At 33.2% G+C, this 25,549-nt stretch overlaps 2 protein-coding genes and 2 long non-coding RNA genes across 5 annotated transcripts; 1 reads left to right on the plus strand and 3 right to left on the minus strand.

The window, feature by feature from the left end:
- Nucleotides 1-267: 267 nt before the first annotated feature.
- LOC145070112 (uncharacterized) lies at nt 268-1,255 on the minus strand. The gene is made up of 2 exons (XR_013689835.1): nt 1,120-1,255; nt 268-1,011 (listed from the first exon to the last, which is right to left on the minus strand). It is a non-coding gene; the product is annotated as an uncharacterized LOC145070112 (long non-coding RNA).
- LOC145070111 (uncharacterized) lies at nt 307-3,065 on the plus strand. Of its 2 annotated transcripts, none has more exons than XM_079017055.1 (4): nt 307-799; nt 1,132-1,525; nt 2,331-2,707; nt 2,799-3,065. In XM_079017055.1, the coding sequence occupies exons 1-4, from the start codon at nt 580-582 to the stop codon at nt 2,804-2,806; spliced, it is 999 nt and encodes a 332-aa protein (XP_078873181.1). In that variant the 5' UTR covers nt 307-579; the 3' UTR covers nt 2,807-3,065. The 2 variants fall into 2 exon arrangements, with proteins under 2 accessions (XP_078873181.1, XP_078873182.1); XM_079017056.1 differs by having other exon boundaries at nt 310-784.
- A 2,001-nt stretch (nt 3,066-5,066) lies between these two features.
- On the minus strand, nt 5,067-6,140 carry LOC145067400 (uncharacterized). The gene has a single exon (XM_079014552.1). The coding sequence runs from the start codon at nt 6,138-6,140 to the stop codon at nt 5,067-5,069; it is 1,074 nt and encodes a 357-aa protein (XP_078870678.1).
- Nucleotides 6,141-13,107: 6,967 nt separating this feature from the next.
- LOC145065667 (uncharacterized) lies at nt 13,108-13,648 on the minus strand. Its single transcript, XR_013688506.1, has 3 exons — nt 13,477-13,648; nt 13,291-13,347; nt 13,108-13,168 (listed from the first exon to the last, which is right to left on the minus strand). It is a non-coding gene; the product is annotated as an uncharacterized LOC145065667 (long non-coding RNA).
- Nucleotides 13,649-25,549: the final 11,901 nt, after the last annotated feature.

Genomic DNA, 25,549 nt, shown 5'->3' on the forward strand with positions numbered 1-25,549 from the left:
ATAGTCCTTATAGGAAGTTTTAGAAAATTTCATAATGGTATTTATGAGAGTTTTTAGAAAATTTCACAAATAATCCTTATAAAGACTTATTGCCTCTATAGTAGACTTAAGTTATAAGGACCATTTACATGTGTAAAAAGACCATTTATGCAGAAAAAAATATTTTGGACGCACTAATGTAAAGTGGTATGTTAGAGTGACCAAAAAGTGTAATTTATTCTCTTAATTAGTTAATTATTTGATATCAAGTATCAACCATACTTAAAATGTGTAATAATAATAACAATAATAACAATTAACAAGAGGTGAAGAGGAGATTGTGTGGAAGTGGCCTATTCCATTATTTTATGGGTTTCCGTATGATATTTGTCAGGGACAAGTGCTGCCATAAAGGCAGCATAGTAGCAGCAGAAGATGCAACAGAGGTGTTGCAGTCATTATACAGTGCACACCAGATCTCTATCACGAACAGAAACGACCTGTATATTTTTATCTCTTTCTGAAGCTTAATTCATATACCCAGAAATTCCAGGGGTTTCTCTTTCTTCAATATCTTGACCGGAAAAGAAGACCCGATCAATGGAAACGATGACTACAGCAACGAACGACAATTCTCGATTTCCGTTCACATCAAGTCAATGGCAAGAGCTAGAACACCAAGCGCTTGTTTACAAATACATGATTTCCGGCATGCCCATTCCTCCTGATCTCCTCTTCTCCATCCAAAGAAGCTTGGATTCTTCCACGAGACTTCTCCTGCACCACCACTCTCCCCATCATTCAAGTATGTCGTCTAATTGTATGTTTTTCATGCTAGTTTTTTTTTAAACCTCAGATCTTAGGTGCTTCTCGAACATGGATATGCATGCCAACTGTTTGAAGTATTTCCTACAAGAAAAAAAAAACACTCTTCCTTCACTTGTCAAAACAGAAAACAGCATCTGAACTTGAAAACCGTTTCTCAGAAAGTTTTTGAACATGGATATGCATGCCAACTGTTTGAAGTATTTCCTATAAGAAAAAAGAAACTCTTTTTCACTTTGTGAAAACAGAGACCAGTGAACCAAACTAAATCATTTAAAAAAAAAAAAAGGTGATTGATGGACAGGACATATTTACATTAATCTGCAGTTGGAGTTGGATGGAACTGTTTCCAGATGGGATTTGGGAGGAAAATAGATCCAGAACCAGGGAGATGCAGAAGAACAGATGGAAAAAAATGGAGATGCTCTAAAGAAGCTTATCCCGATTCAAAATACTGTGAAAGGCACATGCATAGAGGCAGAAATCGTTCAAGAAAGCCTGTGGAAGTAAACTCAGCACCCAACACACCACCAGCATTATCAATCTCTACGAAACCCATGATGAATTACCCTGTTTCACCTTTCCTTTATCCCCAAATCCAATTATCATCATCATCATCATCCAGAGCTCCTGTTAATGGTAATGTCGTGTCATCTCATCAAGATCGGTTTTGGTTGGAATCTAGCAGCGGGTACTCATCACGTTCAGAAAAAGATAACAGGTAATTTGTTTGTGGAGTGTCAAAACTTTACACATGCATTAATCCCTTGTCATCATCATGATTGTACACATGCACACAGACAGACAGACACCCACATGCTAATGTCCAGTCGCATAAATGATTCTCTTCTCTTTCTCAACATTATCAACTCATATATGCTTTCACAGCCTGTGCTTTTTTCATGCTAACTAGCATCTTGCCATTTCAAGTTCCAAATTTTACCTTCATTCTATCATTACGATAATATAGTTTTGGACCATTTGTCAGTTTCTTTGATTGTACTTCTCATAAACCATTTATCTTAATAAATAATAATCCATCCACCTTTTTCTTTTTTAAAAAATAAATAAACAAACTATACCTTATTACCTTATACCTTGGTCTAAAGTTGCATGTCACAACCATCTTTTAGAAATGACCCTGTAAAATGGATAATGCTTCATAGTTGTTACTTTCCGTACATAACATAGGGTCCATAGCTCCATTCCTAGTCACCTACACCAGACAAAGACAAAGAAGACTTGCTTTTATTGATTCGACTTAGAGGTTCTCTATTTCTATAGCCACCCTTGCTTTTGTTTGTAAAAGCTGTAATTAATTAACTACTATCAAAACCAATTACCTCATATCATTTAGGTAACACTTTATTTTCTTTCGCACTCAACTAGGTTTATATAACTGTTTCAAAATGATAATTATTAACTAAAACAAACTTATACTATAGTCCAAAGTGTGTTTCATTTCCATTTTCCACCACCAATAAGTGTCTCTTTATTTTAAGCTGATGTTTTTTTTTAAATGTTAGCTATGGGATGAAAGAAGAGATGGCTGAACATCCATTTCTCTCAGAAAGATGTGGAAGTGGCACGATGAGTGCTTCAATGGGTGGTGATTCTTGGAACTTGGAACCACTGGCTATGAACAACAACAACACATCATCATCATCATCTTCTTCTTCTTCATTAATGGTCCACACAAAACAAAGGGCTTATTATGATTATGATCAGTTGACTTTAAAAATTAATCAAAGAAAAGATGAACAACCCAAGAAAGTTATGCATCATTTCTTTGATGAATCTCCACAGAATGACAATGTTGATGGTGGTAATAAAGATTCTTCCACTACTCAACTTTCCATCTCAATCCCAAATGGTGCTCGAGACTTCTTCCAGACCCATAATCGTAATTTCAACTCATTTTTCTTCTTTCCCTTTGGTGTTGTCTATTTGATTAAAACAATGAAAAGTAATTATAGTTTCTCAATGTGTTGCAGATAAATGAGGTTTTCATTTGAAAGAAGGACAAGGAATTTCACAGGGGTGTTGGTGGATTAGTAAGTGTTAACTTTTTTTTTTTTTTTTTTTTTTTTGGTTGTGTGAAAGGAATGCTGCTACTTATTAGAGACTTATGTAGTTTCTTTAAAAAATGACATGTTTCGTGAGGTTTTCGACTGGGCTATAAAACGTTACAACAATTAGAGTGTGTTTATTTCACAGATTTTGAGGAATTTGGAGGTTTTGAAATGTAAATTTAAGTTAAATGTGCTTTTGGTTGACAAAATCAAAGAAATTAGTATTCTTTAAATTCTATGTCGGAAGGAATTTTTATTATTTGGTTTGGTTACAAGCAAAGATTTTAGATCCAGTTACTTATATTTTATTGAAATGACAAAAGGTGCTTTCATCATTTATTTTAGTCATGATTCATCAAATAAAAAAATTATTAAGGGGTGGAACAAGCTAATTGACTCGTGAGATATTCGGAAGTGACTCGTTAAAAGCTCGATTTGAAGTTGATTTTAAATGAATCCAAGCCAAGCTTGAGCTTAAGATTAGGGTTGTTTATTAAACGAGTTCGAGTCTGTGTTATTAAACCTGATTAGGCTCGTGAGCCTAAATGAGTCTTCATATATATAATATAAAATTTAGAATTTTATTTTTATATATTAAAATGAATACCGTTTAGGGAATTAGGGTATAACTGTATACGAGCCAAGCCCAAGCCTAGTTCGAGCCTGTATAAATTTAAACGAGTCGATCTAGAACTTCATACCATAAGGCTCGAAATGAGTCGAACTCGATCTTGAGCCTAGAGAAAATTAAATAGGTCAAGTTTGAGTTTGGTCAAGCTTGGGTTTGAGCCTAAAGAAAATTAAACGAATCAAGTCTAAACTTGGTCAAGCTCGGACTTAACTTAACATGTTTGCACCCCTATCCCAAGCCCATTCCTACCTTGTCCACACCCTACTTACTCTCCCACCCTACTTTGCACCCCAATCCCACACACATGTAATTATATATTTTTATTTTGTAAAGTTATCTTTTTGTTTTATATGTATATTATGTGCAAATTAAATAAAAAAATAGGCTTGAATTGGTAAGAGTTTAAAAAATTAAAATTTTAATTAATTAAAATTGTATTATTCTTATTAAAAAGTACAAAAGAATTTCAATAAAAATGTAATTTGATTATATTACATAGATCACTTTTTGATTATTTGACAAATTGCAAGCCAAATACAAAATAGAATTTATTATATTTTATGTCGGCAAAACGCATAAATTTTTTGAATTTCTTCGTTTTCCAGTTAATTCATTTGACAAATTTTGTTATTTGATTTTGACTTGTGGGAAACAAGACTTGGAGGGTAAGGCTATGAGAGTATGGGCCAATGGGGTTGATGTTTCCCCATTTATGCCCCGTTAAGGTTGGTTTGAGCCCAAATATTTCTGTTAAGGGCAAGTTGGGCTCAGAGCCGAAAGACTTAAAAGGCTCGGTCATTTCTAGTTCCTACAAAAAAGCCTAAAGAAATTGCTTGCAGACGAATATCTAAGAAATGGTGCATATAATATTAAATATTTAAATACATGTTGAATTTTATACAAGTAACCAACTGTTGTCACATAATACACGTCAATATGATAAGAATAATATTTAAAAGAACAATCAATTTACATATCTACATGATTATATAGATTTTTTATAAAAAATTCAAGCAAAAGTATGTGTTATTGTTATTAACGTTTTATTCTGAATCAGATATTGAACACCTGGAAAATTGTTGGTGGTGGCTTGGTGCCAAGCGTATATATCACAAAAGAAAAATTAGTCAAATTTGTATTTGAAAGTTAAAAGTTTGACCTACAAATTACTATCTACGTTTTTTATAATTAGAAATTTAGAAGTTTTAATCCCGATTTCCCCAACTAACGAATAATATTAAACAACCCTCCTATCAAAAATACAAAAATCCAACCATCTTTCGTTGGTTGCTAATTAACATGTTTAGCGAAGACTTGTTATTTTGAAGATAAAAAATACTGCTTACATGCGTACAGAAAATATAAGCATAAAACATAAAATTCATATATCATCAACATTAAAGTTTAGATTCTCTTAATTCAAAACATCATTAAATTTATATACAGATCTTAATAAGAATCAGAAAAAAAACATTATTAAATTTATATACTGATCTTAATAAGAATCAGAAAAATAAATGCATGCATGCATGTTCTAATCGAAGTCTATGATCTTCTAGCTACTCCTGTTTGCCCAACTTCAAATTAATTGGTTCAAAATCTGATCGGTAGACGAACATTTGATCATCAGATCGTTTGGAAACGATTGTCTTCTCTTTGTAAAACAAAAAAACTCCAGTCCATATCTTAACACTTGCATTTGGATCATCAAATAACTCCAGATTCCTTGTATTATTAATATCTTCTGATTCTTCCTTGTTGAAAACATATATCTTCTCCCACGATTCAGCATCAGTCCCGACAACCCAAAATTCACAACCACAATTAATTGAAGACTTACAAAAATACCCCAATCTCCCATCATGTTTTACCAATTGCCTTGAAGTATATAACTCATAGTCCCGATCTTGAATTGGCGATGAAAAAGTTGTCCATTTTTCAGAATATGAATCAAATTTCAAGATGTCATTGTTCAACAATAACATGTAGATTGAGCCTCTCGTGGTGATCACCGGGCTTGCCATATCCAAGCTAACTGAAGATGGCAACAATAAGAGATCCATCAGCTTCCATACCCATGTCGTTGAGTCGAAGATTTCACAATGATATGTCCTGTAAAATTCACCCCTCCTTTTCACGAAATTGGAAGAAGATAACCTGATAATCTTGTAATGGAGTACTGGATTTGAACCCACCACCACAATCGCAATCTTCTCAGTTGTATACCTGGTTCTTGGATTCGGCAATGGTACAACCTGTTTAGTTGCAGGTTTACAAACATAGTATGAAATCGACCCAGAAAATCTTGTATAAGGACTCTGGAACACGATGATTCCTTGCTCCGAAGATGCTAGAATTCGAGCATTACGTGGTAGAAAACCAAGATCGATGCTCTTTGATCCACGTGATGGTGCAAACTCGTGGATGTATTCAGAGCATTCGAGACCACACCTTTGCATGAGAAAGCCAGAAACAATGTCGTTTCTTTGCTTGTAAAGGTCAAGAAGATAGGGTTCATACGTGAGCTTTTCGAATTCTTTACTGATACAACGCATGACATCCAATGTCTTTAAAGATGTACGTGAAAGAATTTCAGTCTTCACCATGTCGTCACAAAGCTTGATCAATTCCATTGAAAAGAATTTGAAATTTTCGTATGGAGGTTTTCTTTTGAAGGAGGGTCGACGTTTTTGTGAAGAGAAATATTACGAAATACAAATACGTATAGAGGATGATTGTGATAGGTTTATGAAGGGATGTGATACTTTATATATATGTAGACATGGATTGGTATTTGGTAAGTTGAGTTGTAGTAGGGTTACATAGTACTTATTGCTTTACTTGCGTCCAAAGTTTCATAATTTACGGTATATATTGTGTTACAGTTTCCATGCATGTATATAAAATAGGTATTTTTTAATATGTGGGAAGCATTAATTGATGATATATATTACCATAATTAATTATAAAATACATTAGTTATAAATATTATCATAATTAATAATTAAATAATTAATAATTAAATGTAAAGTGTATTAATAATCTCCATAATAAATGTATTTTGAATTTAATTATGATAATATTTTTTAATAGTGCCTTAGAAAATCCCTATAAAATAAAGGATAAAGGCTTGAAGAAATCTAATCCGTTGTTTTAATTGTAAGCTGTTTTTATATTTGTTATTGGTGAGCATTTCCATATTTTGATATTTATAATATTTTTGGATATCCATTTTTTAATAAATATAATATTTTTAATAAGAATATAACTCGGATATATACATTAGTAATTTCTTTATTAAAAGTAATATAACACTGATGATATTTATTTTCCGTACGAGTTATTTAATAACGAGTTTTATTACATGCGCATAATTATTTAATCATCTTTAATTTTTAGTAGTTACTCATATGTCATAACAATAATTTAATATTAATAAAATTTGGTTTTAAATGAATATTTTTATATTTAGATTGGTATAAATTTTAATTTTATATTCTGTTTTGATTTTTTAAAACCCCGACACACTACCTAGCTAGCTTCACCGCTGGTTTCCATGCATGGTTCACCTCTTGCATTATAAACTTCTTGTGGCGAAGGTAAAGATTGTCAATGCCACAATTTTATCATTTTTATCATATCTTAATAAATAATTAGATATATTAGTTAATGATACAAAACCAATTAGAATGGACAAAATATAAAAATAAATAAATAGAATCTAATATGATATCTTTATCCCATTAAATCCAACTTTTTGGTGGCTAGTAGAAAATGGGGATATTACATAGATGTACAAAAAAACAAATTTCTTTTGTACCGAGTAAACATAAATAAATGACCATTGCCTTTCTACTATTCCAAACAATTTCATCATGTTCCATGTGGTATGGAAAATTGCAAAAATGGTCCCTGTGGTATGCAAAATTTTGGGGTTTTAGTCCAAACAGTGACTTTTTTGGTTTCGTAGTCCTTTTAGAGTAGTTTGTATGTGAAAATGGTCCCTCCGAAAATTGAAATGACTATAATATTCTTGGGGTATTTATTTTTCATTTTTCTTTCATTTTTTTTTAAAATTAATATTTATTTATTTATTTTAACAATTAAAAAAATAATAAAGGACCCACCTCTCTCTCTCTAACCTAACCCAACCCAGATCACTTCATCTTCAAGATTTTATCCCCCAAATCCATCGTCGACATCCCCAGTCGATCTCATAAACACTGAAACACACCTTTGATGAAAGTATCTGATACAGTTGTATGCCTTGACCCCTAAATTGATGTGCTATTCTTTATACATGGCTTGGGGTTTTCAAGATACCTTAAAATTCTCCATCGCTGCACTAATGGAGTTCAAATCAAGATTTAATGTGCAGCTGAAGCAAAGTCAAGTCCAAGCTAATCTTCAATGGCGATGTGATAAGAAAAGGGCTTCAATTAAATGACGTGTTCAGGCCCCAGATTGTGGATTCCACTCTAAAACCTGCAACTACTTCCAGTGAGTTTTTTGCTCTTTTTTTGAAGATTTTTTCTGTGGAGCAAAATTGAATCTCATGAACCCCCTCCTGAAGATTATTGCGATCGCTGCTGCCTTTCCCCCTTTCATCCTCCATTTCTTCTCCGTTCCTTGGCCTGAACCCACCACCGAAGTGGGTGTTTCCCCGGAGCAAACATCGAAGGCGGCAACCTCTTTTTTGAGGACTTTAGTCAAACACTTGGTCCGCCATAATGAAAACTCCACCTCTATACAAAAGCAATTCGTAGAGGGATTCCACGCACCCAAACAACTATAAAACATAGGCAATTTAAAGGAGAAAAAAACAAAATTGGACTTGTCTTTAATCGCCCAATTGAATTTCGAAGAAGCCATAGAAATCGCACACTGTACTTGAGTTTCTGCAGTCTTCTTAATCGATAATCACTTGTGAAATAGAAATCGAATCTGTCACCCGACTGTTTCCTTTACCCACTTTAGAAGCCCAGCCAAGAACCTCACCGTTGAATCATTGTTTGATTGAAATCCCCTCTCAAATGGCTCTATACCATGTTATTGGACTTGGGGAAACGACTGTAGAAGAATTAACATCAGAGAGAGAGAGAGAGAGAGAGAGAGAGGGTCATTTATTATTTTTTTAATTGTTAAAATAAATAAATAAATATTAAAATTTAAGAATAATGAAAGAAAAATGAAAAATAAATACCCCAAGGGTAATATAGTCATTTCAATTTTCGGAGGGACCATTTTCACATACAAACCACTCCAAAAGGACTACGAAACCAAAAAAGTCACCGTTTGGACTAAAACCCCAAAATTTTGCATACCACAGGAACCATTTTTGCAATTTTGTCTATTTATTAAGTGTTTATTTGTTTATACATATAGCTAGATCATACCAGCTGCCCTTTCATTCTAAAAAAAATTAGAGGCTGAACGCTATTAAGGAAAATCTAGAAATCGAGGGTAAATGCATAAAGGGTAAATCTGGAAATTAAACCACGAAGAGTACAGAAGTACATGGATGTTTAGGAACCAAAGGGCTTTTAGCCCAGCGGTATCAGGTGGCGCCCTACCTCTTTGAGGTCGATGGTTCAAGTCTCGTCGCGGACATAAGTGGAATTAGGTGTTAGTTTAGGAGTAGATTAGTATATTTGTATTTCCCGGTTTAAAAAAACATGGATGTTTAGGAAGAGTACAAAAAGGGAAAATCTGAAAATTAGAGGGCTGACTCGATAAAGTGAAATTATTTGCACTTTTATTTATTTATTTTAACACATGGTAATTCGAAAAATTTATAAATTAAAGCATTGTATTTTGAAAAATCATGATAGTCTTGAGTTTTAACGAATATTCTTAGAAAATTGGGGGTTGAATGCAAAAGAGGCAAACCTGAAAGTGGCGTAGCTAAGATTTTATTAGGCCAAATAATATACAAAATATTAACAAGTGGCAAAATTCTTTAAACGATAACAAATATAATTATATATGCATTCTTAACTAAATTGTTTATTTTAGTTGGATATGATGTTATCTTACATGAATTTAATTGACATAGACAACAATATATTATCTCCTACTAATTTCTAGTTTTGAATGAAATAGGCTATATTACAACCCCAATTCCTTTTATTTAATATATATATATATATATATATATATATATATATATATATATATATATATGTAGACTTAGGTTATTTTATTTAAACTAATTATTGTGTTATTGTATGCATAAATGTGGGCAATCATTCACTACAAAAAATATGTCATTTAGTGGCACACAAGAAGTGTCACTAAAAACCAAAAAAATGCCGCTAAAGGCATCTAAAAGAATCTGCGACATATATAATAAGTGTCACTAGAAACGCTCCCACTAAAACCCTTTAGTGACACTTTTTGTTTTTGCCGCTGCAGTTTTTTAGGCTTTTAGTGACACTTTTTTGTTTGTCGCAATATAAGAAAAGTTTTTTGTGGCACATATTTTATACCATTGAACGCTTGTATTATTGAAGAATTCATGCTACTTTTAGTTACATATTTTAAGAATTTAGTGACATTTTTATTTGCCACAATAAAAATATAGTCTGCGGTACTTATTTATTTGTCACAATAGAAACATTTTTTGTGGCACATATTTTGTGCCACTAAAAGCTCATGTGATTCAATAATTTTTTCAAATTTTGGTTACATATTTTATGATTTTAATGGCATGTTTCTATTTGTCACCACATAAAAAAATATTTAAAATATATTTTGTGTCACATTTTGTGTCGTTAAATATGAGAATCTATAATTTAAGCTACTTATGTCTATATAATTTTAATCTTTAATATAAAATAAAATGGATAATTAAATTGTTAATACGTAGAAAATAACAAAATACATCAAAATATGATGGTAAAATTGTAATATTTCACCTAATAAGAGTCATGTAATAGAAGTAAAAAAACTCACAAATTACTAACATAATCTTCTTTTCTAAGATTCTTTACAATCTAATTCTAGAAATGTTAATATTTAGCAGCATCAAACTTCTCTTTTACAAGAAACTGATTAATTACTTTAAGAGAATTCCTGCAAAGTAAAATTAAATATTAATATAATAGAAAATAAAATTCAATAAATTATATTACAGAAAGAGATCGAAAAAACCTATTAGAAAGAGGAATGTGGAGATTATCCATGAATGCTTTAGGGAACCTCTCAAAGCTTTTGTGGACAGTACTCAAAGACCTAATCTGAAAGCATTTAGAAAATGAATTAGTTTTTAGTCAATATGGAAATATAGAGAAAGTGTAAAGAGTAATACAAAGCTGAAACTCAATAGAGATAAAAATTGACAATTTTTTTTTAAAGGTTTAAAATGAAGTATATTTATGTAAACAACAATCTACATGCACTACTAGAAAAACAGCCTTTTACGACGCTCATTGCGCGTCGTAAAGGGCTCAGACGACGCGCAAATGCGCGTCAAGGAAGGCCCTGTCATAAAGAGAGACAACACACATTTACGACACTCATTTACGACGCGCGTTTACGACACGCAATGCGTATCAAGGAAGGCCCTGTCATAAAGGAAGACGACACGCATTCGCGTGTCGTAACCTTACGACGCGCGTGTTAATGACACGCAATGCGTATCAAGAAAGCCCCTGTCAATAAAGGTCATGTCATAAATGAAGATGTCACACATTTTTGCGTATCGTAAATTTAAATGTTTAAAAAAATATATTTATATATTTATTAATTTTCAAATTAATTTGCATTTACTGTCTCATAATAGAAATAAAATACCATATAAAAAAATACAATCCATTGCATAAAATTTAATGTCATACAATTCTATTTCTTACAATATATAAATTTGCATCCATCTAATCTACTCTTGGAACTGTTAGAGAATAACTATACTAAGATTTGATAAAGACCATTCTTTGCATCTGGGCGGTTGGTTTCCAAAACACCTGCTACTTTGTTGATCTTGCAATGAAGCTTCCCTGCTGCAATGAATCGTGATAGCTCCCTGTTTCCCCCCTTCAAATTCAAACAATCACAGACACGTTGTTAAAAAGACCATGATACCCTCATGGTACATATACGAACAAATAATTCAACGAAAATAATGTTAAATAATTTGCTTACAGATCAATGAAATCAACTGTGACACCAAAAGCCTTTGCCATGGCTTTAATGGTGACACGAAGAGGCACATGCAGATTGATAAGGGGTTGCTTTTGATGATACGAAGAGGCACATGCAGTTCTTCTCATCATCATAAGCAGAGACACCCAACGAACCATCCTAAACACATACAAGAAAAATGAATTCATAGAGTTCACAGAAAAAAAAAAAGCAGAAGAATATGGTAATCTTGCAAACCTTTCTGTAGCATTGAGATCCCAACTTGAAGATGTAGATGATAATGAAGACTAGATTAGATGTAAATAATAAAGTTGGAGAAAAAGAAATTAAAGCAAGAAAAGCTTTTCTAGCCTCTCTGCAAGCATCTGCAATTAGAGATGGTCATTCAAAGCTCTTTTAAAGCATCTTCTTTTCCTTGTGACCGCATGCTCTTAATAGATTATAACAAATGCAGTTTATGTTGGATTGATTTGACATGTTAGTGACACTTGAAGAGCATACCCTAAAGTGAACCAGTTTTTGAACTCTTTATTGAGTGACCACGATGTCATCCCATTTTCAGCATCAATCAGACACCTAGTTATTAACAACATGATGATAGTAAGATATAATGAGATGCTATTCAAAATGAAATGAAAATTTTATATTAAATGAAAACAAACCGATAGGATCTGTGGCTGGAACAACTATTTCAACAAGAGCAGGTCCAGGAATAGAAATTGAACAAAAATTAATTAGATGTCATAAAGGGTGTGAGAGATAATAGAAATTGACCAAAAATAAATTACAAAAGAAAAGTAGATTGTACCTCTCATTTTTTTTTTCTTTCTCAACCTGCTTCCTAGCCACTTCTGCTACAGTAAATCCAAAGGTGTCAAACTGCATTGATGTCCCCAAAGAATTGCTTTCCAGTTCCTGCATTATAAAAACACAAAGCATGGTCATTAATAGATTAAAAATGATGGCAACTCACACTATCATCACAGAATGCAACATATCATCATAGAAAATGGATCATATTAGGAAAAAAAATCACACATATAGCTTTCTCATCGTCATCCTAAAAGTTTGAAAGATCTTGTTGCTTTATTTCAGCTCTGTTCTTCCTTGATGAAGACTATGTTATTCAAGAAATAAGAGAACCCAATTCATAGGTTGTCAAGTCGAAAACTGCTACTAGGAGTGGTTCTTCAGTATCTAGACCACTTGGATTCGAGAAGTTCTCTCCTGTGCTGGGGAATAGGGTGAATCACACACCAAAAAAATCTCCTGCTTTATTTGCTGTTGCTATTACATCTCAAAATAACCAAATATTGACCTTTATCTCCTGCTTTATTTGCTGCTGCTGCTACTAAGAGTGGTTCTTCAGCCACCAACATTATTTAAGAATTACAATTATCAATCTAAAAATATTAAATATTAAAATTAATAAAAGAAGAAGCACCTTAAGGTATTCAACACCATCTCCTGCTGCTTTCTGAATGTCAACCATCACAAAATTGGAGGTCACTTGAAAAACCTGCTTTCATCAATTCATTACTTGCTTTCTTGCTATTATATAATAATAATAATAATAATAATAATAATAATAATAATAATAATAATAATAATATCCGTAAGTAATTAAGGTCAAAAACTCACTTCCAAGATAACGGAAAAATGGGACTTCTTATTAGCAGAAAGCCCTTCTACTCTCATCTGAAAATAATATAATAAAAAAAGAAAGTAAGCATTTCCTCCTTCCCTATAGATTGTAATTACTATTCTACCCATTCATTGTTATTGATCATTAATAATCTATTTGTATGTAAAATGTGTGTGTGTAACCTTGTAATTTCGAATGTGTGTCTTGAAGCTCATCGAATGAGCAACAACTTACATACTTGATAACACAATCTTTGCAGGTTTTTGAGAAACAAACCGAGTTATGTGCATCACAGGGTCCTGTCAAACGCAAGCAAGCATGTACTTTTCACATATATTCATTTTCTTAATTCCTAATTTCAAAAACCGATATCAATTTACGTTTCAACATATAATTTTGAAAAACTATTTGCAATTGCATGCATGTATTCAAGATTTGTGGGTGGGGTGGGGTAGATAGAATTCAAACCTTGACCACGGTCAAACATGGAAGACATGTTTAATCCCTGAGACAGGATTATCATATCGAATGCATTAAGAGACAGAGGACATGCATCTTCATCTATTTGTTGCTCATCACCACCTCCCTCTTCCTACATACATACATCATATACATCATACATGATATGCATAGCTGTTGGTATTATTTTTAGCATTTCATTGTTTGTTTATTGAATATGAAATTGACATAAGTTATAGAAGAATAGGTTTTTCCTTTTACCTCTGAGTCATCAAAAACAACATTTACATCATCCAGATGAATTAACAATTTCATCAAATGGGAGGTATCCAGCCATCAGTACATATAGGATGACCCCGCATGACCATACATCCGCCAAAGCACCATTGTAACCTTTGTGACTCAGTACCTAAACCACACCACCAACAAAGAATGAAGCAATGGTAGATATGCATGTAGGTTAGGTAACACTACCAAAGTCTACAAAAAGAAGGAAAAAAAAGGATAAGTTGCACCTGTAATTACCCCTCTGGTGCAACATAGTTGGGAGTTCCACAGGTTGTTCGAAGGATACTGACACCCTGTAGACATATAAATTAATGATGATGATCCTGATGGACGATACTATAACAACATATTCAAATCTTACTTCTGCTGGCAATGCACTAAGTCTAAAATCTGAAATCTTTAAATTTCCTTGGGAATCTAACAAAAGATTTTCAGGCTGCAAAAGGAAAGTAAGAGGTAAAATAAGTAGATAATGATTTAAAAGACTGATTTCATATATAATATCTTGGCTGGTTGTCCAAGTTTCAGGTTTTCCAAGATGTGCAGGTGAAAACATGGGCTAAGTTGCTTCCTGAGATTGTGATCAGATTTTAGCATAATGTTACATTAGGGAGTAACTATAAACCGAAAATCCCCACAATCTTATTGAACCCAATTATTTATATCAGGATTTAATGATTAGATTTTAGCATAGTTGAAAAATGAAATTTGGATTTAATTTAAAATGACATGAAATTTGGTTGATTTAATAGCACCCTTTTGATATTTCTAGTTGTATTTTAGTTGACTAGGTAGATTATTAATCATTTTGGTTTTGGGACTTCTTAATTATGCTCTTGGCATATAACTGAGGCTATTGTAATTGTTATTTTCCAAATATTAGGACACTAAATATAAGATATGATAGTTGTGTGTGTGTAAATGTCCAAATACAGTGTATTCTATACACTGGAATGTCATAGTAACATCTAGTATAACTCAAAATAAGAATTACCTGATCCTGAAGCAAACCACAATTCAGGACATCTAGAAACAATAATCATGGTTCTCTCAACTTCAAATCAAGAGAACTCAGAAAGTATAACCACATCAAAACATGCAATAAAAACAAATTTGATATGGATATGATTCACCAAAACTCATATTAGGCGAGTGAGTACTGATCTCATGCTAAGCAATCAAGGTTTCCATATATGACCGCGATACCAACGAGCATCTCCTTCAATGTTTTGGACATAACCAGATACGAAGACAAGACAGATAAAATCGAACGTATGAATTACTTACTGATATTCGATAACTGAGTGGGGATGAGCGGAAAACCTGATGCGCTGCGCGTTGATACTATGATAAGCATATGTTAACGCGTGAAAGAAACTGAAAACCCTAATTCAACTTCTTCTGAATCCCAAACGCCATTTTCAGATGCTTACATGCAAAATACAAAAACCCAACATCTTCTGAGCAGCCATAAAAAACCAAAAAAATACAAAATTAGTTGACTATGAAAAAATAACCTCAGCCAATGCTGTACCTGGGATTCAAAACAAAAACCCAATGTTTCATTCTTTAATCTTGTGATATGTTGTGTTGGTGGTATAATGGGGCTTTATTGGTGGTGCTGGTGAACCAGAGAGAAGACGAAGGATGGTGGGTGGTTGTCGAGTAGTAGGGGGTAGAGAGAGAGAGAGAGAGAGAGAGAGAGAGAGAGAAAATCAGGTGTGGTGTCTGTGACTCTCCTCAACGTCAAGATTGAGAAAATCAGGTGTGGTGTCTTCGAAGGCACCAGTGGGAGGTACATGTTTGCCCTAGATCCTGAACTCCCACCGGATTTCTTCCCGGACTTCATGCTCTTCCATGGGTCGACTTTCTTCCCTTTGCCACTCTGATTACGCAGACGTACCTGTGAGATTCGGTCCTCGAAAATTTAAGTCTCGAGTGGTTCGGAGGTGGGACCACCGGTAGAGGAAGAATCATCGAGCGTTTCTTTCGTTTTGAAGGAGAAGGTTAGGGGCAGCGGTGCGTGGGATCTGAGTGGGGACAGAGGGATTGGCATTCCGATCTTGAACCGGTATCTTGAGATGGCGGAAGTGTGTTCTTAGGTTTCTAGATGCACTCCAAACTCTTAAAGCTTATCGTGTTCGATGTTGGTGGTGGCAGCTTAGGGCTTGCAGAGAGAGAGAGAGAGAGAGAGAGAGAGAGAGAGAGAGAAAGAATACAGAGGTAAAGGAAGACAAGCCGATTCAAAAGGATGTGCTAATTTAAAAGGATTATTAGGGTTCTATTGTAGGATTCTAGTGTGGATTGAGTTTTTAAGGCTCAATGGCGGTGGCAGTGGCGATGGCTTAGGGTTTACAGAGAGAAGGAAGGAGTGAATGAAAAGTGAGATACTGAGGAGAGAGGGTAGAAGCGGGGTTCTTCAAAATTTTAGAATTTCAGACGATTTCCTTTTCCCCCTTTAAAAACGCGCCTTTAGGCAAAAAAAATATAAAGCGACACATTTAGAGGACACACACATTATGAAAGGTGCCCTCCGCATTTCCTTTTTTTTCTTTTCTTACACTAATTTTGGGGTACGCACAAATGCGTGTCCACTATCCTTCAAATTTTGTAAAATTGACATTATTTTTTAGGGCACACACCAATGCGCGTCTTCTATCAGTGAGTGTCATTGTTTGCGCGTCATTAAAGGGTTGTTTTCTAGTAGTGATGCAAATAGACGAACGTACCCTTAAGCATGTCAGTCTAAGATGAAACCCAAAACCATGGGTAAAACAATAAATACACCAATCTAGAACAAAAACTGTGTATTGAAGGCTGTATTTAGAGCAATGTTGTTGAGAAATTTGGCAATCAGCTCTAGATTGAATGCTTAATAATATATGAAAATTATATAAAACACTAGTGAGAAGCTTTACATAAAAAAATTAAAACTTACCAAATACGTTTTTCAATAAAAAAAAAATATGTACATTGTGATCATTGGTAACTGCATATCAAAACAAAAAAAGTTGTTAGGAAAGTTTTTAAAAAAGTAATATAAGTTAATAAAAAAAGTGTGTAGTGTACCATACTACCATGATGCAAAAGTAAAATCCAACTGTTGTAAAGTAGAAGGAATTGATCCGGAATAAGTCAAAGAGTTGACAAAGTTTGTATATATCCATACTAAGAACTTGCTCCCCATTTCCTCTGGCTACTTTTTCTTCAAACATAGCAATCTGATTCAGCCCAACATCTCGTCCCTTTGCACCCTTCACAACATTTTAAAGTCAAAAAAATATTAAAAACAATTGTTTTTTATTTAACAAAAATAATAAATGCATGGATGTATTCTCAATGTGTGATATTTCCTAGACGTAAAGTTGAACTAAAACATCAATTTTAAAGGTGATATCAGATATATTAAGAAAAATAAGAAAATAAGAAATAAAGAGTGAATATATTATTATTTTTATACATACCTGCGTAAATATCTTTACTAATATCACCTTGAGTTATATGAACCACTCTATCAAACGCATCGGGATATCCATCATGCATGCGAACCCTGAAAATATTTCAAAAAAAATTACCAAAATACCAAAATAAACCCTAGGATAAAGAACAACAAAAGGTTTAAATAATTTTGAACTTACTTTAGAGCACTTGCAAGAACACGTTGTCCAAGAGTTAGAAAACTAGTTTCATGATTGGACAATAAGGATGCCAAAGAAGAAACATTGCATAAATGGTTCAAACCTAGTTTCATGATTGTACATTATTGTTTTTATTTAATATTTATACCTTTCTGTAAAAACATGCTCCTTGACACCAATAATGGTACCATATGATATGCATGGAATTCTTGTTGAAGATTTCTCATCTTTAAAGTTTCCCCATAATTAATTATCCTTAATCATTTCAATTGTATGAAAAGCATTTCCACAAGTAAAAACAATCACAAATTTGATTTTTGGATTTTCATTCACCAAGCCTGGGATTCCCACACAATTTTATAGAATAAACTATTGGTAAATTAGAATTTACTTTGTAGGGTATTTTTGGAAAAGTTGCTATTAATTAAATTTGCTTCCTAGGTTTTGTGTTTGATATAAAGTCTTTTAGTCTTAGTATAAATAAGGGATCATATGTCATATTTAATTTATTCATAAACACTTTTATTCAGTAAAGTTACCTTTAGCAACAATATTTTTTCCCTCTGTTTTATGTTGTTTCCTCTGCTTCACCCCATATAAGAAAATACAAAAACATAAAAAAAAGGATCTTCTTTTCTTTACTAGTATCTAAATTGAAAAAGAAAAAGAGAAAAATCTAAGGGATTTATGTTGTAGCTAACCCTAAAAAGATCATAGGGGTAGAAATGTCATACTTGTTCCATATTAGTAGGATGTTTAGGTAAGTGCACCACTTCATGTAGACATTTAGTTATCAAGAGACTTCAAGCATACTCTATCCACACCTGCATCATATTTATAAACACACTATCACATAAAGCTTTTATAATCGACAACATATTTCACTCATAAACTTGAGAGACACTTCTTATAGCTAGGTCAAAGACCCCTTAATAATTTTTTTTTCTTTTTATCAAAAAATCATGACGCTAGCACCCGATTCCTAGCACAAAAAGTAAATGCTATTCCATTTCCATAAATTAGGTAGACCATTTTTTTTGCCTATCATATAAGTGTTTTAAAATAACCGATCATTGATCATGATCATGTTATGACCATGCATGCATGTAAAGCTACAAAAAGAGACATGCATCAAGAATTATCATATTAAGATACTCTAATAAAATTAAGAATCATCATATTTATGATACTCTCTAACGACGTACATAAGAAATAACATTCAATATAATGCTTCTCATTCTAAAATTTCAATATATGAGATGGAGAGCTTCTTTGATTAATGCATCAAATGTTGACTTTTACACAAATGAAAGTGTTTTCATTCGTCTCTATTAAAATTCAATTAAGTGTCCACTAAACCAATCAATTAGCACTTAATTGAAATGGATCTAACAATTTTTGCACAATGTGGGACGCCACATCTGTCACACCCCCAAACTAAGGATGGCGGAAACGTCTGGGGGTGGAGGACTTCATGTATAGTATCACAACAACGAGTATAATAGTGCTCAAAGTAAATACAACTAATCATAAATATAATCAGGAAAGAATTACATGGTTTCAAGTATTATATATTTGAATGATTGATCACGACATGATATAAAAATAGTTGTTCAACGTCGTAGCGTTCCATCCTCAAAAGCTTGTGGTTACTTGGTTTCGTTGATTTCCTGAGAATACAAGTAATTTTGAAAAGTGTCAACACTTAAGTTCGTGAGTTCATAAGCTTTTTATAGTAAAGAGTTTTGAAACCGTTCTTTGTAATGTGTTGTGTGTTACCAAGAAAAATCCAATATTTTCCTTATAAAAGTTATGTGGTCCTAAATACTGGGACCGAGAATGAACAAGTATTTGTCATACTTAAAGATATAAAAGTGGTTTTAAATTGGCGTAAAACCATTTCTAATTTGAGAAAAATCCCGTAATGAATGGTGTGTAGTCTTAATTACCAAGACCGGAAGTATACAATAATACCTGTAATTATTGATATAAAAAGTGATTTTAAATCGACATAAAACCCCTTTTGATTCATGAAAATCCCCGTAAACTTTATGTGTTGTTAACTCCTTATGCGAGCCGCTATAACCATACTATGACTGAATGAACCTGCCACGACGTTTCTCAGGCGTCGAAAACTATTATGACATTTGTCATCCGTAGACCTGCAGGTCCTACTGTAGCTAGCAGTAAGGTGTGGGGTGTCAAACCCAATATAGATCTATACACAACTATCACGTTCTCCCTACAAGGGACTTTGGTTATAACTACCAGGAATTTCAAACCGTACTCTAGGAGTACTGAGATGAATATCTCACAATTTAAGTAAACAAATTTACGTGTAGTGTGCGTGAGTGTAAAACCTTTTTCTGTGGGGATAAAACCTTCCGAAATGTGTTTGTTGTGTTAATGGAAACATAAACCATACCTATTATAGTTTATCAAAGCATTTAAATGTAATAGTTATAACTTTGATTATTATGATTAACTACTGTATTTGTGAAGGTAAAAGCCCTTTTGCTTACCGATATGTATATACACTTTTGCTAAAGTGAAGCAACATGCAATATAACAACTAATTAATTACCATACTTTTGTAGGTAAAAAGAAAATCCATTTGTTTTCTGATGTATGACTATAAACTAAGGCAAAATGTCATCTATTTGCAAAAACATATCTTCACACAAAGATATACACCTTGCTCAACATGTTACAAGGCGAAATGAAATTGATAGTATTTTTCTGTTGTTAACATTTTCTTTTACTCTTAGAAAATTTATAGAAAAAAATCATCAAAGGTCCAAATCAGAATCCGTAAATTCTGAGAGTTTGGGAAATGAGTCTAGTTTGTTCATAAATTTTATTATGAATTTTAATGACCTCCAACTTGTGTGAAAAAGTCCATAATCACAGACTGGTCCGGATTTGCTCTTGAAATGATAGACAGTTTTGTAAAAATCACCATAAATTGTAGAAAATCATGTGGAGATGTGCAAGTAGTCATTTTAAATCTATGAACTGGAACTACTTGCACCTAAAACAATTTTTAAAACTAAAATGTTTAAATTGCCCAAAACAGTCCGTGAATGGAGTTGAACTTTTCTGATGAAGGGTGTTAAATGAGTTTAGTTGTGTTCTGGGTGTTTTAACTTGTATTCCCCCCCCCCCCCCCCTTAAAACTTAAGAAAAACATGAAAAGATAGGGGTATGAACTCACTTTATGTGATTTCAGTGGATGAATGTTGGAGAAGGGAAGTGTTCAACTCAAGAACACTTGAAGATGCCTTGAAGATTTTCGAGAATCTAACATGAAAGTGATGGAGTTTGTGTAAGCAATAGATGATTGGAGTAGAATGAAGTGTAATAATCACAAGGAGGACGAATTATACTTACCAAGAGTATAATAAAGCTTGATGATCAGCCTTGGAGTCTCGAAATAGAGAGAAAAAGTTTGAGAGACAAGTGTTTGATCTTTTGGTGGAAATGAGAGAATGAATGAAGTGTGAGGAGAGAGGATGGATGTTCCATCTATAAGAACGTGGGAAATGGCTAGAAATCATGATAAAGTACTTTGACATGACCTAGGTATGGTAAAAGGAGTGTGGCTGGTCATGGAGTGGGTGTGGGTGGTTGCTTGTGTCATAAACTAAAGAAAAGTCAACACTCCACCTCTTGTACTTCACCCATTCTTCTTGGATAAGGTTTATCCCAAAAAACGTGATAAATTAATAAATATGGGGCCTCATATGTTAAAATAAAGTTTTGGGTGAAAATCCCGCGTTAAAACAATTAAAAACGGGCCTAAAACGCAAAACTAGCCGAAAACCGGGTGAAAAAGAGCTTCCTGCGAGACCTCTCGGTCCTAGGCCGAGGTTCGGTCCCTTCTGCTGCTGGGCCGAAGGCGAAATGGAGCGAAAGGGGTAGGAGGCGAAGGCAAAGGTAGGGTTCGCCTATGCGAGGTTCGGTCCGAAGGCACCTTCGGTTCCTGAGAGGGTTCGGTCCGAGATAGGGTGTATTTCGCTTCTGATGCCTTCGCTTCTGACAAGTTCGCTTCCTAAGAGGGTTCGGCTGCTTAAGAGGGTTCGGCTCCTTAAGAGGGGTTTCGGGTCCTTAAGTCTATTTTACTCGTTTTTACCCCATTTCAAGCCGTTTTTGACCTAGTTAAGGGTCGGGATGGTCCGAAAGACTATATAAAGTTTAAGGAACTTTTGAGAGAGATTTGGGAGTGATTTCACATTCTTGGAGAGATTTCTCATACAAAGAGAGATTTGGGAGAGATTTCACATTCTTGGAGAGATTTGTCATACAAAGAGAGATTTGGGAGAGATTTCACATTCTTGGAGAGATTTCTCATACAAAGAGAGATTTGAGAGGGATTTCACATACTTAGAGAGATTTCTCATACAAAGAGAGATTTGGGAGAGATTTCACATACTTAGAGAGATTTGGGAGAGATTTCACATTCTTGGAGAGATTTCTCATACAAAGAGAGATTTGGGAGAGATTTCACATACTTAGAGAGATTTGGGAGAGATTTCACATACATGGAGAGATTCTAAATAGAGAGAGATAGAGTGCAAACGATTGAGAGAGGTTTCGTGTGTGATATTTGTGAGTGTCCGGCTTCGCAACGCAAGGTCCGTAAACCCCGTTAAGCCATGTTTAAGGATCTTACACACTCCCGATGAGTATGCAACATTGTTTTATCGGTTTGGTTCGTTACTTACCACAGTTTTAGGTTAAGGAAATCTAGATGTACGTACTTTTCAATTTATGATTTCTCATTAGAATAGCGAGTTGTATAGTAATTACCTAACATAAGCCCTAGTACACAAGGGTTAGTTGAGTTGACCGGTTTGACTTGTTGACTTTATTTGACTTTGACTTGACCAAAAATTGACAGGTGTCACAACATCTAAGTAAATGCAATGCAATAATCTCTCCTACTTCAATTCTTATACACAAAAACGGAAAATTATTATTTCTTAACTGAAAGTTTGTTTGACTCAAAAGTCAAACTTGATATAAGATACTTGGACTTGTAATTAGTAAAGAAGAATATGCATGATGTAATGAATACAATTAGAATAATATGCAAAATAAAATTAACCCTAGAAATAATTAGAAAGAAAATTCATCACAAGAATTTAAAATTTACATGAGTATCAGAGATCTCCTTAATTAAGATATGTATCCATAAAGAGCACAAAGGAAACAAGCTCTACAAGGAAGAATGAGTTGTTGTAATTTGATTGTCAAGTTGGACTCCGACATCAAGTTGCAGAACTTCGCTATTCCAAACTCCATTGTTGAAATTCGATTATGATTTTGTTTCTGGTTGCGATAATTTGATCGTCATTCACAAGTTCCTCGGAGCCGAGAGCCTCATGGCCATAGGACTCGGGCTACAAGTTCCTGAACATCATATATCAAAATTAGGTTTCAAACATCGCATATTCTGAATTCTGAAACTCCGTTTTCGAAATTCCAGGTTCTCATTGAACTATTACCTGTTTTAATGCGATTATAATTTTGTATCGGAATTTGAACCTATGGCTTCCTCATAACTTGAGGCTAAATACTTATTTCTTGTTATGTGATTTAACATTCTGAAAGACAACAATAATATGTTAGTCGTTGTTTCTTTACAACTATTTGTTGCACACACTACTATAAGAAGGATTTGATTTACCATTTTGCTTTTTTAGATATAGAGGGAGAAAAAACGCGTAATATCAATTGCTGGATTTATATTATCAATTGTTTAACACTTGAATCAGAGTCTATTTACAAAATCATATAATAACTTTAAGCTTACTGCCACTACCACAACCACTACCGCTACCATTACCTTACATCAACTCATTCTTCCTTGTAGAGCTTGTTTCCTTTGTGCTCTTTATGGATACATATCTTAATTAAGGAGATCTCTGCAACTCATGCAAATTTTGAATTGTTGTGATGAATTTTCTTTCTAATTGTTTCAAGGGTTAATTTTATTTTTCATATTATTCTAATTGTATTCGTTACATCATGCATATTCTTCTTTACTAATTACAAGTCCAAGTATCTTATATCAAGTTTGACTTTTGAGTCAAACAAACTTTCAGTTGCGAAATAATAATCTTCCGTTTTTGTGTATAAGAATTGAAGTAGGAGAGATTATTGCATTGCATTTACTTAGATGTGGCGTCCCACATTGTGCAAAAATTGTTAGATCCATTTCAATGAAGTGCTAATTGATTGGTTTAGTGGACACTTAATTGAATTTTAATAGAGACGAATGAAAACACTTTCATTTGTGTAAAAGTCAACATTTGATGCATTAATCGAAGAAGCTCTCCATCTCATATATTGAAATTTTAGTATGAGAAGCATTATATTGAATGTTATTTCTTATGTACGTCGTTAGAGAGTATCATAAATATGATGGTTCTTAATTTTATTAGAGTATCTTAATATGATAATTCTTGATGCATGTCTCTTTTTGTAGATTTACATGCATGCATGGTCATAACATGATCATGATCAATAATCGATTATTTTAAAACACTTATATGATAGGCAAAAAAAAATGGTCTACCTAATTTAAGGAAATGGAATAGCGTTTACTTTTTGTGCTAGGAATCGGGTGCTAGCGTCATGATTTTTTGATAAAAAGAAAAAAAATTTATTAAGGGGTCTTTGACCTAGCTATAAGGAGTGTCTCTCAAGTTTATGAGTGAAATATGTTGTCGATTATAAAAGCTTTATGTGATAGTGTGTTTATAAATATGATGCAGGTGTGGATAGAGTATGCTTGAAGTCTCTTGATAACTAAATGTCTACATGAAGTGGTGCACTTACCTAAACATCCTACTAATGTGGAACAAGTATGACATTTCTACCCCTATGATCTTTTTAGGGTTAGCTAGAACATAAATCCCTTAGATTTTTCTCTTTTTCTTTTTCAATTTAGATACTAGTAAAGAAAAGAAGATCCTTTTTTTTTTTTATCTTTTTGTATTTTCTTATATGGGGTGAAGCAGAGCAAACAACATAAAACAGAGGGAAAAAAATATTGCTGCTAAAGGTAACTTTACTGAATAAAAGTGTTTATGAATAAATTAAATATAACATATGATCCCTTATTTATACTAAGACTAAAAGACTTTATATCAAACACAAAACCTAGGAAGCAAATTTAATTAGTAGCAACTTTTCCAAAAATACCCTATAGAGTAAATTCTAAATTTACCAATAGTTTATTCTATAAAATTGTCTGGGAATCCCAGGCTTGGTGAAGGAAAATCCAAAAACCAAATTTGTGATTGTTTTTACTTGTGGAAATGCTTTTCATACAATTGAAATGATTAAGGATAATTAATTATGAGGAAACTTTAAAGATGAGAAATCTTCAACAAGAATTCCATTCATATCATATGGTACCATTATTGGTGTCAGGGAGCATGTTTTTACAGAAAGGTATAAATATTAAATAAAAATAATAATGTACAATCATGAAACTAGGTTTGAACCATTTATGCAATGTTTCTTCTTTGGCATCCATATTGTCCAATCATGAAACTAGTTTTCTAACTCTTGGACAACGTGTTCTTGCAAGTGCTCTAAAGTAAGTTCAAAATTATTTAAACATTTTTTTGTTCTTTATCCTAGGGTTAATTTTGGTATTGTTGTAATTGTTTTTTGAAATATTTTCAGGGTTCGCATGCATGATGGATATCCCGATGCGTTTGATAGAGTGGTTCATATAACTCAAGGTGATATTAGTAAAGATATTTACGCATGTATGTATAAAAATAATAATATATTCACTCTTTATTTCTTATTTTCTTATTTTTCTTAATATATCTGATATCACCTTTAAAATTGA

Source organism: Lactuca serriola, chromosome 8 (assembly GCF_051521515.1).
Source record: "Lactuca serriola cultivar US96UC23 chromosome 8, Lser_US96UC23_V15, whole genome shotgun sequence".
Lineage (NCBI taxonomy): Eukaryota > Viridiplantae > Streptophyta > Magnoliopsida > Asterales > Asteraceae > Lactuca > Lactuca serriola.

What these genes read in the sequence shown, in the direction of transcription:
- LOC145070111 (XM_079017055.1), top strand. Translation starts at nt 580, where the DNA reads ATGGAAACGATGACTACAGCAACGAACGACAATTCTCGATTTCCGTTC. An exon ending in TTCAAGTATGTCGTCTAATT is followed by an intron (nt 800 to 1,131) that starts GTATGTTTTTCA and finishes ATTAATCTGCAG; the next exon opens with TTGGAGTTGGATGGAACTGT. An exon ending in CGTTCAGAAAAAGATAACAG is followed by an intron (nt 1,526 to 2,330) that starts GTAATTTGTTTG and finishes TTTAAATGTTAG; the next exon opens with CTATGGGATGAAAGAAGAGA.
- LOC145067400 (XM_079014552.1), bottom strand. Translation starts at nt 6,140, where the DNA reads ATGGAATTGATCAAGCTTTGTGACGACATGGTGAAGACTGAAATTCTT.